This window comes from Eptesicus fuscus, chromosome 5, assembly GCF_027574615.1.
Source record: "Eptesicus fuscus isolate TK198812 chromosome 5, DD_ASM_mEF_20220401, whole genome shotgun sequence".
Classification (NCBI taxonomy): Eukaryota; Metazoa; Chordata; class Mammalia; order Chiroptera; family Vespertilionidae; genus Eptesicus; species Eptesicus fuscus.
In genome coordinates this window covers 11,034,411-11,050,420 of record NC_072477.1, presented here as the reverse complement: position 1 = coordinate 11,050,420, position 16,010 = coordinate 11,034,411, and the positions used below count along the sequence as shown (strand labels likewise).

The 16,010-nt window shown below is 48.6% G+C and overlaps 1 protein-coding gene across 7 annotated transcripts in view; it reads right to left on the bottom strand.

The window, feature by feature from the left end:
- Positions 1-16,010, bottom strand: part of FOXN3 (forkhead box N3) — a 361,268-nt gene that overhangs the window by 111,296 nt on the left and 233,962 nt on the right. For all 7 annotated transcript variants that reach the window (XR_008556053.1, XM_028155882.2, XM_008148413.3 and 4 more), the window contains one exon: positions 5,479-5,543. Coding sequence is in view for 6 of the 7 variants with exons in the window: in XM_028155882.2 (XP_028011683.2) it covers positions 5,479-5,543 (65 nt within the window). In the remaining variant the exon portion in view is untranslated. The remainder of the gene's footprint in view (positions 1-5,478; positions 5,544-16,010) is intronic.

Genomic DNA, 16,010 nt, shown 5'->3' with positions numbered 1-16,010 from the left:
CATTCAAACCCAGGTCGATGCGGCTGGAAAAATCTCTGCTCTTCTGCCCGCTATCCACACATACGCTTTGACCTCTCAAAGAAACAGTCCTATTTATAAGAAACCTGAGATAAAGAGATGCACAAACAGTTTTTCAGATCTATGTTTAAATCCCACAGGATTCGGGGCAAATCCAGACTTCTGGCCCGCCAACTGGACCAGAAGGGAAGGTTTTGCCGGACACAGGGAAACCACGGCCAGAGGACTTTGGCCCTGTTTTATTCTCCCAAGGTTCACAGTTTTGGCAAATGTTACAATAACTAACTCTGGTTGGGAATTTGGCATGTTCTGAATGGTTTACTAATACGATTGTACCAAATCCTCACAAAACCCTTAAGACGGACAAGCGTTGTTATTATTATTATTATCCCCACGGAGAGGCTAAGCCGGTTGCCCAAGAAGCCAAGGCAGGGTTCGCTTCCAGGTTGCCCACGCTGATAATCCGCTGCCTCCCGAAGACCCAGGAGACCCGAGAAGCGCCCTGTTGGAGGATGGGGACCTCCGGCCAGCCTGCCACCCCCTCCTCCCTCTCCTTGGCTGCACTGCAGACGCAGCTGTGGAGGGAGCACTCTTTCTCCTCTGCGCCAGCGCTAAGCCTCAAAATCCATTTCGACCTACTTTTAGGGAAGTTGCTGGAATGGGACAGAGCGGGTACTCCGCAGAAAATCTCTGCCAGCCTGCCATCCCTGAGGTCCACTCCTCAATGCCCAGGTCAGACAGTGAAGACTCGGGATGTCACGTGGCTCGCCCAAGGTCACAACGTTTGCCACGTGGCGGTGTCGGAACCAGAACCGCGGTCCCTTCCTGGACTTGTGACCAGTGCACTCTCTCCACTCCCAGGTGTTCCTGCTTTACAAGTACTTGCTCTGGAGACGTTCACGGCACGGAATACAGCCGAAGTGAGGCACGGCATACATGGCAGCAGTAAAGACGCCTGGCATAGTGATGGCAGAGAGTAAGGGCTGTGCCGAGGGGCGGCACACAACCGATCTCCCAAGACAGTAAGTACACGAAACTACCTAGAACTTGGGAAACCGGCATTCCCCAGAGCAAGTCCTCTCAGTCATCACCCTGTGCACGGTCCCCCAGCAGCAAGCACTCGGCGTGCTCTCAGGACAACGTCCATCTCACAGCGGGAGAACGTGGCTCCTTCCTGCTGGGGGGCCGCAGCAGCGCCGCCCGGCTCTGGGCGCAGGACACGCCTTTAAGGTCCCCTTTCCGTCTCATTAGCTCATCCAGTGGGTTGTCAGAAACGAATGGAAATAAAATCTGTGCTGTGTGTGATGGAATTTAATTCCACTACCGGATCCTATAGAAATGGATTTAGTAACAATGAGGGGGCCAATCCTGGGGTGACAGGGAAAAGGAAGCGGAGGGAGAGCCAGGAAGGCCGGCAGGGCGTTAGTGACAGCGCCGTGGCTGTGAAGGGCTGAGGCATGTGGTCTCCCCAGCACGGGCTGTAAGCGGTGCAGGAGGCAGGCCCTGGGCTGCCCTGGAACTCCAGCCTCACCCAGGGCCTGGCACCCAGAGATGGGCAGTACGGAAGCGCTTGTGGGTGGGGTAGTGTGGGCGGGGTAGTGTGGGCGGGGTAGTGTGGGTGGGGTAGTGTGGGCGGGGTAGTGTGGGTGGGTAGTGTGGGTGGGGTAGTGTGGGTGGGTAGTGTGGGTGGGGTAGTGTGGGCGAGCGGGGAACACCTGCTCAGGGAAGAGCTGGGAATGAGACAGGTGGGTCCAAGCGGTCGGCTGGCACAGAGCTGCAAGGGCAGCAGCTTGTCTTGGAACAAAACTCCGCAGGGGGCCGAGGCCGACAGGGCCTGTGGCGGCCGGCAGGAAGGAAGTGGACGATCGGACCGGGTAGTGTGTAGCCACTTCCAGCAGAAGCACGGATCGAACACGGACAGCGATGTCATCTGCAGCTCTGGGACGAAACCTCCAGGGACCAGATGAAGGGTCAGACCAGGGGTGAGAAATGTCTTTAATGAGGAGTCACTGATCATTAGAATAATTCACCTGAGGGTGATGTTTAATGTCACCTAATTTTAAGTTTGATGGGTGAATGAATTATGGGGGGGGGGGGGGGGGAGCTAGGGAGTTTGGAAAAAATATAAAACACGTTACTTTTTAATGAGGAAGATAAGAAACAGCATTAATTAATAAAATTAATAAACATGTATTTCAAACACACAGAAACCAAAATCGAGACACATGGAGACACGCAGAGGGGACCCTGGTCAGCTGGCCACCCTGCGGGGCTCGGGTGAGCCACACTCCTCTCCGGTGAGCCCGTCCTGGGGTCCTGGGTCCGCCTGAAACAATGGTGTCCCCTCCGGCAGGCCGCTCGTCTCCATTGTACAAGAACTGAAGTGCTCTCCAGTCAAGGGGAACTGCTCACATTTACAATTGTCTCTAGCAGCCTAAATGGCATTTAAAATAAGTGCTGGGAATTGATGAAATGACCAATTATGTTAACTACCCATGCCTGGTGTAATCCAAACCAAATCTTACCCCATTATCCTCAAAACTGCGAGGTGACTCAGCAGGCCCTCCTGCCAGCGATTCTGCAAGAACCAAAACACACAGGCCGCCCTCGAGTAGGACCTCGAGTACTTCAGTTAATTCTTGCAATTGGTTTTTATGCTGGGGAAAAACATAACCGTGCTACGTTTCTCCTCAACGGCGTACACACCGCACAACTGCCAGACAACACTGCCACCGTTATGTCACTTTGTCCCACTCATTCCATTATTCCCTCTTCTCCGTATCCCATTATTCTCTTTAAACGTATCTCCGTACGTGTGACGTCATCACCCCAAAGTGCCCGAGTCCCTGGTTATCTGCACCTGCCCCGTGACATCCCCATGGCTAAGCTCTCGGGATCCTCTCGCGCCCGCGGACTCTGGCTGTGGCCCCTTCTTGCAATGCCTTTTTCCATTTCCAAGGCCCCATCCACCCATTTTTTAAGACTTCACTCAAGTGTCAACTCTCCCAAGAAGTGAGAGCCCCTCTGCTCCATCCCCTTGACAAAAGCAAGTGGGTCCTCTACACAATGTGACTCGTCTGCTTCCTTAGCTGCTCTGCTTTCTTGTAGCCTCAGCCCAGGGCCACTCCGCCCAGCAGGGCCTCCCCGTGCGGCTGGTTCAGCCAGCTCTGCTCCAATGGGGCCCACAGCCAGGCTGGGCTTCTGCTGGCTGGTCCCTGGGCCTGTGTCACCCGACAGAAGCTTCTACCCCACTTCCCAAAACTGGGCTCTTTAGGGAGCCCTGCTCACCTGCAACCCACTCCCTGTGGCTGGAACCTGTTAACAGAGTTCTTGCCTAGAGCCTGATGTCTAGAAAAATGTCCTCCTGCTTGTTCCAGGGAAAAGGAAGGTATGTGCGCATATTTTTAAAATGTAAAGTACAAAGATGAGAAAGAAAGCGTAAGTCAGGGCGTTTTCGTCTACCTGAGTCTAACCTGACCCTTCCGCTGGTGGGACACGGCAGCCCCCTTCTTCAGACACCGTTACCTTTTTGCAAAACGTTTGCTTGTGGGCTTCAGCGAGTTCTTGATGAGCCAGTACCACCCACCAAAGAAACACAGAAATATTAATTAGGATAGTTCAAAAAACCTTGTCACGGTAAGTGTCTGGAGAACTCCATAGACAGATCTAGCAAATGAAGAAATAGCACAGAAAAACAAAGTTGACAAATCGCGGCCCACACTCCTAAAGTCTCTCCAAGATCCTTCTGATTTTCACATGTACAAAGAAATAAATGGGCTGCACCAAATTGGATGTGGCCTCAATGAGCATCTGACATATGTCATAATTTCATTCTTAATGCCTCGAGTAATTAGGAGGGTTGTTAACCCTATCAGGACGAGAAAGAAGGTCTCCCACCCACAAGACAGACTCTCACAGCCAAACCACTCAACGTCAGAAAACTTGCCAATGTTTCCCCTCAGGCTTTTGCCTGAAACAACCCAAAAGTAAGGTGCTTAGAGCAAATCTTACCTAATGTGAAACTCAATGAATAAAAAGCCTATAAGAAAATGCTCTAAGTAAATAAAATCCCTTTTCTGAAAATAACTCAAACACCAGTGATATTCATTGCTATGGATCTAGAGGGAAAGTGGGGATACACAGCCCTTTGAAATTCCCTGGAAGAAAGCCAAAGGCTCATCAAGGTTGATTTCCATATATACCATCTAAAGGGGAAATAGAGTAGATCTTTTAAAAATTGTGTATTAATTTCTGAAAGCGGAGGGAGTTCCCTTTTTTTCTTAAATAATTAGGATGTCTATGGTGGTCATTAAAATTAGCATTACTCAAACCTGCCTGCCTAAATTTCACCCTGTACCAAGCAAAAATGCAAAGACATTCTTAGGTTCCCAATTTCACAGACTATTAGAACGACAATATGCAATTGCATGAACTGTAACACAATGACAAACATGTGACATCATTCAAAACTGTTTGAGCTACTCCAGAAACCTGAAGATGAACGTCACTTTTCTTAGCCACATTTATATTCACCCACATGGCCAGCCCTCAGTGTGTACATTTAAGGAAAAGAGGCTTAAAACCAACCAAACAGGTCTAAACCAACCAAAATGCACTGGAATGCCTCAACTTCAGCCCAGTACAGTTCTAAACCGCTTGGTCCAACCAAATCCACCTGATTTTGGCCCGTTGTACCACTCTGACATCTGGCCAGTCATTGAGGAGCCAGCCAATTCCAGCTGATCTATCGAGCAGATATCCAAAGCAGCAATCACCCAAAAGTACTTTCTAAAAGTATTTAGCATGCATCTTATTGCTATTTTAAACCATTTATTCTTCTTTAACTTTGGCCATTTCCAAAGAAATTGAATTGCCAAAGTAGAGATGAAAGACAGTTTGAATTCCTCGAGCACACTGCACAGGAACTTGGGCACAGCGGCTGACATGGGCTGGACAGCAGGAAGGATGTCCCCCCGCAAATGAGCCTTGCAGGGACAAGGGAGAGGTGTCTGAACTCTGAGCCTCAGAACTAACCACCGTCACCCATCCAGGCACATGTGGATGTTAGCGGTCAGCCAGGAATACGTGGCCCTCCATGGTGAACAAACTGCCAACAGACACCCAAAACATCGGAGCATTGAAAATACGCAACAGGGTTTATTTTGACTAGCCTGGTTGATGCTATTGTCACATCCTAACGGCCGCGTGAGTCCAAGTTCACCAAAGCAAGCCAAACACGTCTAGAACAGGGCCAGTAGCAACAGACCCAAAGGAGCAGTCCTGGTTTCAGACTGGCAATTCACAGCAACCAGAAGATGTGAGCAGGAAGCGATGCCAGACCCGACCCACAGCAGTCACACTTCTCCAGTGCCCACTCCTCAACAGGACAGAGCCCTGCTGGTTGGCACCAGAAGAGATGGTGGGGAAGGGGGAGGGGAACGGCTGCTTGTAGAGGCCTACCTTGTAGAAGGGCTCCATTTCTCTTGAAGAAGGTACTGCCCGGCCAAATGGGTGGACCTGATGTGCTGAAACAGAAGAGAAAGCAGCGTAAGGATGGGCTCATTTACACTCACTCACTATACTCCAAGCAACCCGTGCTCTGAACACGTCACTCAAAATGGCCTCAAAACGCAGTCCCTGTTATGTATTACTAGAGGCCTGGTGCACGACTTCGTGCACACAGGTGGGGTCCCTCGGCTTGGCTGGCGATTGAGGCCTATGGGGGGGGGGGGGGCCCGGCTGCCCAGGGGGAGAGACCCCAGGAGGTTGGCCAGCTGCCCTCCTGATCAGGGCCTTTGGGGGGGGGGCTGTTGGCAGGGGGGAGGGACTGCGGAAGGTTGGCTGGGTGGGGTGGGGGGGGGAGGAAGGAGCTGTAGGAGGTTGGTAGGCCAGGGGGAGAGGCCGGGGGAGTGCACTGACCACTAGGGGGCAGCTCCTGCGTTGAGTGTCTGCCCTCTGGTGGTCAGTGCACATCATAGCGACTGGTCGTTCCAGTCATTTGGTCTTAATGGTCACTTAGGCTTTTATATAAATAAATTTATAACCTCTGAAAATGCAACTTTAAAAACCATTACTTTTGTTTTATGATGAATGGGATTCATCTTTCAGTGCAGAAACAGTCCATGTGGAATTGGGGTTACCATCTGGACCCTGCTCCCTTCTGGGCATTGGAATTATTTGCAGATAAACAAAATGGCAAATTCACACAGTTCAACACCATAGCTTATAACTTTTGCTTGGTTTTATTTTTTCTTTCTTTTTTTTTAATTTATTGATTGTGGTATTACATATGTGTCCTTATCCCCCCATTCCCCCCCAACCCCTCCCCATTCATGCCCTTACCCCCCTGTTGTCTGTGTCCATTGATTAGGCTTATATGCATGCATTAAGTCCTTTGGTTGTTCTTGGTTTTATGATTTTATGTGGCAAAGAACTTCTATCCCTGCCTGAGACCAGGTGGGTTTTCCCCACACTTCCTGGTGCCGCCTGCCTATTTATAAATGCAAACCTGCCTCTCTTGGCTTTCCCACCATCAAATCCTTAATATACAGACATGACCTTGATCGACTCTCTCCCTCCCCTACCTTCTTGTTTCGCATCCTGTTTTCAATTTCTTGGCTTAAAATGTTGCACTCCATCCCCTATAATACATTTTTCAAATGTCACCACCCACAGTCTGGTAACAAGAGAGGCAAGAAAATAAGGAAGATCAATATATCACAAAGACACTTTACTGCATTTATAGACAAGCATTTTCACTGTTTTAAAATACCCAGTGAAAAACTTTATAACCGAGCCTGCCTGAGTGAAATATCCTTGGAGTGGAAAGCAGGTTATTCTAAATCAAGCATTGAATGTTAGAAAGCACTTAGTAAAAAAAAAAAAAAAGAAAGAAAAGAAAAGAAAAAATATATTACTACATCCAGCCCAAGAGGCAGCATAAGCTACTTTCACCAAAATAGTCCATGGCAAACGATACTGGTTTACGCATCATCAATCACCTTCAACATTGACAAAATAAAAAGTTGGTCCGACTAGCACAAGTGTAATTGGGCAGATGGACACACGCAGGGAGAATAAGAAGTCTGAAGGGCTATACGATTGATGACTGCTTCACTGACGTCCAGGGTCCCTAGTAACGTAATACTGTTAACAAAGGGAGAAATGCCGGGGACACGTGCTGCTGATGGACACATCATTACCAGAGGTACAAATAGCATCGCGGGTCCACGGACACGTTCCACGATAGGGAAGTAGAAGGAAGAAAAGAGTGACAGCACAAAAATACTATTCAACAGCAGACGATGTCAAGTGTGCTAGAAAACACACTGTGACCTGCAATGTACACGAACCTTTTGTTTTACTGTGTTTTGGATCCACTGTGTTCAGACTGAGCAGGAATAACCCATATCCGCAATGGCTTTTCCTGCCACCCTGATCCCCCCCAGCTCTGGCTATGGTGGCCTCTGGGTGGCCAGGAGTTGCCCAGGGCAACAGCACATCTGGCTGGGGTCGCAGGGCTGTGGGATGATGGCAGCAAGCTGATTTCTCTTCTGTCTCATTCCTGGCCTATTCCGTTCGGAGGCTTTGCAGCTCAAAGTTGAATGAAGAATAATATGCACTAAAAGGCTTAAGATTATCTTTTAACAACCCCAGCCGGCTCCTGGGATTTCACCATAAGAAAGCAGGAAGCAGCAAGCTGGCTGTTGCCAATACTCAATCACCTGATTTCTAAAGATATTTAAAAACTGAGGACTTCATTATAGAGGAGTTGGTGCTTAAGAGAATTCAATAATTGAGAATTACTGCAGGAGCCTGAATATCTAGCTTACTGCCATCCAAATCTCCTCTTTATCCTGACCTGGATTTGGCTGAGAACCCGAGTAGATGCCAGCGATGGGGTAAATGGGGAAGCGAGGGCGGGTAAATCCATTGGTTTAGATAAGGAAAATTCTCTATACCATAGAAATCTACTTAAAGGTTTCTACAACATCCTTTTAACGTAGCTAAGTCTCCGATCGCTATTCCCACTGCCCTGCTGTGTGGTCAGTGTAATCTATAGCCGAGTAATGGAGAGAGATTTGACTGGCCATCCACCTGCTCTGGCCTGGCCCCCATGTGACTGATGAATTCACCTGTGGTCTTTCTAGCTCAAGGTAAACTGGTTCACGTCACTCTCATTACAAAGCTTTGGAGCTCACTGGCCCCATATTCTACATTCTTTTTTTTTGGATGGTCCCTCAAAACGACATCTTCTAACTATGAGCAGATTCAAGGATGTATTAACTGCTTACCGAGAACTGTGCTGGGTGTTAAGAAGGATGCAGGAAGTGAAGGAGGGGGATTTAAAGGCACCTTTTCTGGCCTCCAGGAGTTTTGCTGACATACTTACCTAGCTCCAACCTCCTGGGATTCGAAGGGACAGGAAATGCCCATAGAAAGGTCAATGGTTACAGTCCTTGTGGCTGCAGGTTGGAGAGGCTGCAAGCTGATTTTTTTCCCCTGATGTGGAGCTGTTTCTGGTTCACTGGACTTTAAAGCTCAAAGTGAGCTTAACAACATGATATGAAATTACTTAAAAGTGTGTGTCAACCCCAGTAATTCAGAGAAGGCGCTGCTGGTCAAGGTCTTTGTGGGAGAACCCGAGTCACCGTGGAAACCACCCATTCATGTGGCAAACCAAGAGAGGAGGTGGGGGACTCTCCACGCAGTACTAGGTGCTGGTGACTTGTGTATGGTCCCTGCCACGACTTCTCTAGGACCTCTTCAATCTACCAAAGTGGGTGTTCATTACCATACGATGGTGCTCATGTTGCTTGAAGCTGGGACAGCAAATTACTGTTTACAGAGTAAGCCACCAACCCTTTTCCAGGGAGCCCTCCAATCCTGTGAGAGGGCAGGCAGGCAGGACTCACCTTCCTCCTTCTATAGACAAGAAGATAGAGGGCCTGAGAGGGGAAGAGAATCACCCAAGTCATCTAGTGAGCAGCCCAAGACCGGACCAGGGCCTGCGGGGCCAGCCCACTGTCCCGACACAAACACATCAACGGGCCGACTTCATCCCTCACCTCCCGGCTGTCCTCTTCCAGTCTCCCCGCACTGAACTCCTAGCTACCCCTCTGCACGGAAGAAGGCTGTGGATGGAATTTCACTGAGACTCTCTCCAAGGTTGCCCAGCCAGTGTGGCCGAGTGGTTGAGCATTGACCCATGAACCAGGAGGTCAGGGTGTGATTCCCAGTCAGGGCACATGCCCGGGTTGTGGGCTCAATCCCCAGTAGGGGGCATGCAGGAGGCAGTGGATCAATGATTCTCTACCATCATTGAATCATTGATGTCTCTCTCTTTGATGTCTCTCTCTCTCTCTCTCTCTCTCTCTCTCTCTCTCTCTCTCTTCTCTTCTCTTCCTCTCTGAAATCAATAAAAACATTAAAAAAAAAAATCTCTCTGAGGCAAAATCCCACACTAGAAAAAGCAATCAAGCTAACCATATGTGAAATGCGGCACTGGGCTCGTATTAGCAGAAACAATACAACGCGGGGCCACAAATGTCTCATTTCAATGAGGTGCTAACAAAATTCCATGACCTTCAGCAACTGTAAGCCAAACCTGCTTTGTGACAAAGGAAGCCAACCAACAGGACCAGAGGGCCGCGGCTGCCAGAAAGGCATTTGTGAACTGGCATTTGAGAACATTGATCCAGCGGATCATTAAGACCAGAGCTGAGCCTGCAAATCTCAAGAGACGAGTGGTATCGTCCTGAACAGCACACCCAGCGAATGCCAGAGACTCCCAGTCCACCATCGCTCCCTGGGCCGCACACTCTCGGCTGCATGGCTTTGAACTCCCAGCGGGACACTGCGACTCATCAGGTCGTGGACCCCTAAGGTGGCTCTTGGCATAACGATGTGATCTGTCACGTGTTTTCTCTACACCCGTGAGCTTTCTCTCCACTGAGAGAATCGGCTGGACTGTACCCAAGACCCTGGGAGGCTCTGGCACAACCCACACCTGTACACTCACCAGCCTGGAGTTTCTCGAAGTCTAATGAAAAGCAAATTAAGGCCCTAGCCAGTGTGGCTCAGTGGATAGAGCACCGGCCTGCAGACTAAAGGGTCCTGGGTTCGATTCCGGTCAAGGGCACATGCGTGGGTTGCGGGCTCAATCCCCAGTAGGGGACATGCAGGAGGCAGCCGGCCAACAATTCTTTCATCATTGATGTTTCTATCTCTTTCTCCCTCTTCCTTCCTCTCTGAAATCAATAAAAAAATATTTTTTGAAAAAAAAAAGCAAATTAAGAAAAGTACTTTTTTTCTAAGCTGGCAAATGTGAACAGGTATATCTAAAAGAAAGAACAGGATACAACATGGATGAACCTCAATGACACTGCGCTAAGTAAAATAAGCCAGGCACAAAAGGCCAAATCCTACATATATGACTCTACTTCCAGTAGGTCCCTGGAGGAGTCAGGTTCACAGAGATAGAAAGTAAAATGGTGGTTTCCAGAGGCCGGAGGGAGGGCGAAGTCATTGTTTAATGGGTTCAGAGCTTCAGTTTTGCAAGGAACTGGCTGCACAGCTTAATACTACTGATCCATACAACAGTTAACTGTAAAATGGTTAAGATGCTGTATTTTTTATGGTGCACATATTTTACCACAACAAAACATTTTTTAAAATATGGTTTTTTAAATTGATTTCAGAGAGAGGAAGGGAGAGAGGAGAGAGAGAGAGAGAGAGAAAAAAACAACTATAAATGAATACACCCCGTACTGAGGATGGAGTGCCCGGACCGAGAATCAAACCTTGACATCCTGGTTCATAGGTTGCCGCTCAACCACTGAGCCACATCAGCTAGGCTAAACACTTTTTAAAATATAAAATGAGGGAAAGAATTAATATAAGACAGATTCCGGAAAAAGCGAATCAAAGTCTAAAGAGTTGGGGCACTGAAGGACCGACCTCCACGCCGTAGTTCTGAACTTCCCGGCCCCTGCAGTCGGCCCCGCTGCTGGAATGGTCCAAAGCACACACACTGAAACGGGAAAGGGGACACAGCGAGACCAGCCTGGCCTGATCTGGTTGGTACAGAGGCCAGAGCTTGCTCGCTCTGCTGCAGGCAACTAAGCACATTCCTGTCACATACACTGGAAACTGTGCGAAGGCAATTCCTTTAGATACCGAGACGGTGTTTCCCCAAAGCAGTTGGAACTCCTTAGAAAGTATTTGGAATTCCATTGCTTTAATTCTAACTGTGGATTAATCACCAGGAAGTAAGAGAAAAACAACTAAGGCCTATGCCACCACACACTGACCCAGCCTCCTGGGGGGCAGGACGCAAGTCCTAGAAGTTTGGAATTTAGGCATCGGCGCAGTCTGACAGAGACATGTGTGAGATGGTCTCCAGTTTCACAAAACATCACTCATGATTTGAGAAGCATCACTAAAGAGTTCAGAAGCTGAGAGTTCAGGATTCTCAGGGACATTGTGTAAAACTTCTAAAGAATAAACGCGGAGTGTGTGGATGGCGCTGTTGGAGGCAGTTAGGCAGACAGGAGCAGAGCAGGGACGGTGGGCCAGGTACAGAAGGTCACCAGGATGGAAAGCCCCAGGTGCCCAGCAAAGGACAATCAGTTGTAGGCTGAGACCCCGCCCCCTAGCATGTCGCTGGTCCTGAGGTTTGGACCCCTGACCTTCCCTCCCTAGAGAGAGCATCTAGGCCTCAGTTGTATTTCAGCTCCAGGCCCACATGAGCCACAAAGCCAGCCAAGGCTGACGTCAGGACCAGCTGCAGGGAACAATGGCCCCGGCCCTGGTGCCGCCAATCAGTCCGTGGAGACCACCACCCGAAAGGACACACCTGGAAGGCTACTGAATATTCTATGAAGCTCTTCCCCTGGGACCGCCCCTAAAATCTCCGCCCTGAGAAGCCTTAGGATGGAGGACCCAGTGGGCTCTCCCTCCGGGACCACGCCTGTGCCTGCCCCTCCCCCCACCCCCCAGGCAGAGAACCATTAGCTTCCTCACTCCCAAGCTCCAAGGCCCTTCCTTTACCTCCAGAACTTGTTGCCTACGCCCATTTCTTCCAGGAATTCCTTCTCCTCCTCTGCGACTTACCCAATAAACGGTCTCTTACAGTTTGGGTCTGGGCTCTGAATTCTTTCCTGGCCGGAACCCAAGTACCGAGGTTGCTGACCCCAGGTTTGGTCCGACCCACGGGTTAGACACCTGGGGCCGTTCCTGCCGCCTGCAACAGCCCTACGGTCCCCCACCCCCCACCCCCGCTCCATGCCCTCCCACATGGGCTCACATGCTTTTATTTTCTGATTACATAAAGTCTCTGTAACTTCTGACATTATCTCTTTAAAATCCTTTCAAATTTTAGCCTCAAAATAGCCTTCTAGCCTGGTTCTCCCACGCCCACTCCCAATCTCTGTTCTAAACATTCTGCTAGCTCTTTGTCCAGCCTTGACCCCACAATTAGAGGCATTCCTGGAGCGTTAGCCTCTCTTCTACTCGATATTCCTTTCCTAGGAGAGTTCGTGGGCTCATGGAGAACCTAGCCCGAATTTTGTGTCTCTGGCTGACCTTGTCTCCAGACCCTGGGAGGTATCTCGCTGCATCCTGACCTACCACATGGCAGTCACCGCCACGCCCCCCACCCCCCTCAAACTTGGCTGAGAGTTCGCAGCACACAGAAGAGGGTTGACATTAATCTACTAAATGACTTTATTAAATAGCTATCTGCGTATCATAAAACAGAATTTTTTCAAACACTAAGGATTAAAAAATACATCTTATAGACATACGTCTCTTATAATGGAACTAGGCTATAGAGTAACAGTTCTTCACTATCATCAGCTGGGATAAAAACTGGAAAAATCTTTAAAAAAGGAAACAAAATTATAAATCTCATCATTGATGGTAAGTAAGAGCTTAGGTAATTTGGATTACTCTCTTCTGTGATTTCTTGATTACTTAGGAATATATAAATAACTAGATAAGTACATGTATATTTTTGATAATATGGAATGCATGTTTGGGTGTGCTGAAAAAATCCTGCTGGAAGCCTCTGCTACCATTTGAGATGCATCCAGCTCACACTACGTCTTAAGAACAGATGCAAAGGTGTTTATCATTATCTTTGTGCTACAGTTTCTAATTTTACATATGAAAACCAAGGCATCATTCAGCATAAAGTACATTATTTGCATGATATATTTGCATTTGTAAAACACCCACATTTACTTTTACTGCCTAATGGGCCCGATTAAAATGGGCCACTCTATATAAATGGAGCACACTGGTTCCCAACTCAATGGTGCTGATAAGAAAACGGCTCCTTTTAGATGCAAATGAACCTACTAATCACAATTAAAATGGTGGAATGGAGGAAAGCAGAGCAGCTGTTCCAGGAGCCACGCGTCGCGTCCAGGGCCAAGCTGGTTCTAGGGGAATCTCAGGAGCAGCCTGGGGCTTCCCAGCGGACACCTGCCCAGAGGCCAAGGGGAGTGGGTGAACTTTCCCAAAATATCATAAAACGGAATTATGGCTGGGAGAGCGCGGGAGAAAGCCAGAATCTGGGCTGACTGTGCAACTGTGGCCCCTCAGCCTCCTCAAGGCCACAGGGCCAGCCTTTGGTCTGGTTCAAAAGACACAATTGGAGCAGAAGGGAGGATTGTGTTTGTAAAGCTCACAGAGGAAAGACACGTATATGAGGAGTTAAGCAACTGAGACATTCCCTTAAAACAGTGCCACTGCTATGGAAAACAGTAGGGTTGTTTCTCAAAAAGTTACACATAGGATTATCGTATGATCCAGTGGTTTCTGTTCTGGGTGAACACCCAAAAGAACTGAAATCAGGAACTTAGAGAGAGCCCGGCCCGTGTGGCTCAGTTGGTTGAGCATCATCCAGGAGGTCAAGGTTGGATTCCCAGTCAGGGCACATGCCCGGGGTTAAGGGCATGATCCCCAGTAAGGGGCGTGCAGGAGGCAGCTGATATTCTTTCTCTTTCTCTCTCTCTCTCTCTCTCTCTCTCTCTCTCTCTCTCTCTCTCTCCCCTTCCCTCCCCTTCCTCTCTGAAATCAATATATATATATATATATATATATATATATATATATATATATTTAAAAATCGACAGCTTTAGGAGGAAACACCTCTTGAGTGAAAATACCATTTCGCCTTGCTCTCAATGGCAGGTTTCATAAATCCTTGGGCCATCCCCCATCACCAAGAGGCAGGGAGGGCCGCCCCACGCACACCTCGTATCCCAAGATGGAACATCGTTTTGCGGCTGCGACAACCAACCACACACCACCTGATACAGACAATGCAAAAACCGTCACCCCTCTCGATTTCGCTGAACTAATAGGACTTCCAGAGAAAAACCTCAGCAATGCAGACAAAGGTTACTACGTAGGACCTATTTATCCTTCAGGCTGGCAGAGATGAGGAGATGCAAACATCTACCCAAGTTTTGACAAGTCTGTTTCCTGGTACTTCCTGTAAGCTAAAAACCAGTCAGACAGGAAAAGGACCTATTTGTGGGAAAACTGTGAATTACCTGGGTGATTCACTTCCTCGTTCTGAGAGTCAGCCCCGTCCCACACCCCGGCACAAGGACGAGGGAAATAAATGCCGATTCTGAAAAGCTGACACTTTAGAGCTGGACACGTCGGCCTACACTTGACCTCAAGGGCAGCAAATCCAGGCTCAAGTTGTGTGTAACAGCACAGAAGTTTTTAATCCTCACTCAGTATATGTTTTATTGATTTTAGAGAGAGGAAGGGAGAATGAGGGGGAGAGAGAAAGCGAGAGACAGACAACAATGTAAGAGAGAAACATTGATTGGTTGCCTCCCGTACATACCCCAACTAAGATCAAACCCAAAACCTAGGTATGTGCTCGGACTGGGAACCAAACCTGCAACCTTTTTCTTTCTTGGTGTAGGGGATGATGCTCCAACCACGTGAGCCTCCCAGCCAAGGCCAAACGTTCCTTTTTTTATGAGACATGTTTCCTATGGTTTACCGGATCTATTTATGGTTGGTTTTGAAGTGACAAAAAAGCAAATTTTCCATTTCCAAAAAGTAATCCCTTATGTCTGCCAAGGCAACAAATATTGTGACTGGCACCATTACCTATATTATGTCTCTGTCCTGGTACTTCTGACTGAGCATAAAGAGCTGGCCCTGCCCCCAAAGATGCTCCCTCCACCCCTTCCTCTCCCCACCATGTCCCCCCATCACCAGTACCAAAGGCCACTGCCTGCCTGTGACTTGCTCCTAGCCTCAAACTTCCCCGTATGTACCCTGAGAGCAAGGAGGCAATGGTTGGGAACTCCAAATGTGCAGTAAAATGGTTAACTGTACAATGGGCCAGGGCCATGAACTGACTCTTCCACACCTAAACCTTACAGCCACTGGATTCTTCTAGAAAACTTACAGAAACAGTCACTCCTCTCCTGAAAGGAAAACGAAGCAAATAATGTTGCTAAACTTCCTGGACAGGATTCAATTCAAAGAGAAACATCACAGCAATCAAGCAACGTTACTTCTGGGCAGTAGTTTCTGACATGCGGTGTGCAAAAATTATTTGGTACTTGACGAGACCTTTTAGAACACTCTTCCCGGGTATAAACAAACAGTCAGGGTAGCTGTGTGCGAGGCTTTTTGTTCTGCTTCGTTCTGTTCTGCACGTCCCTCTTTGCATTTCTAGGGCATAGAAGATTTACCACACAACTGAAGCTTTAAGCCTATCCAGGAAAACCTTAGCTTCCTGAAACCTCTGGGGGCCCCTGACTCCCACATACAGAGGTGCCTCCTGGTGCCTGGTTGTTTTATTCCACTCACTAGGGGCTCACACCCTCCGGGGCGGGCTGGCCAGCTAAGAGCTCCTGAAGGACACAGTCCCCCTCCCACTCGCCTGCAGAGCCCAGCACTCAATGGGGCTTGAGAAGGTCTTTCCAGCACGCTGCCTCTGCCCCTTCTAC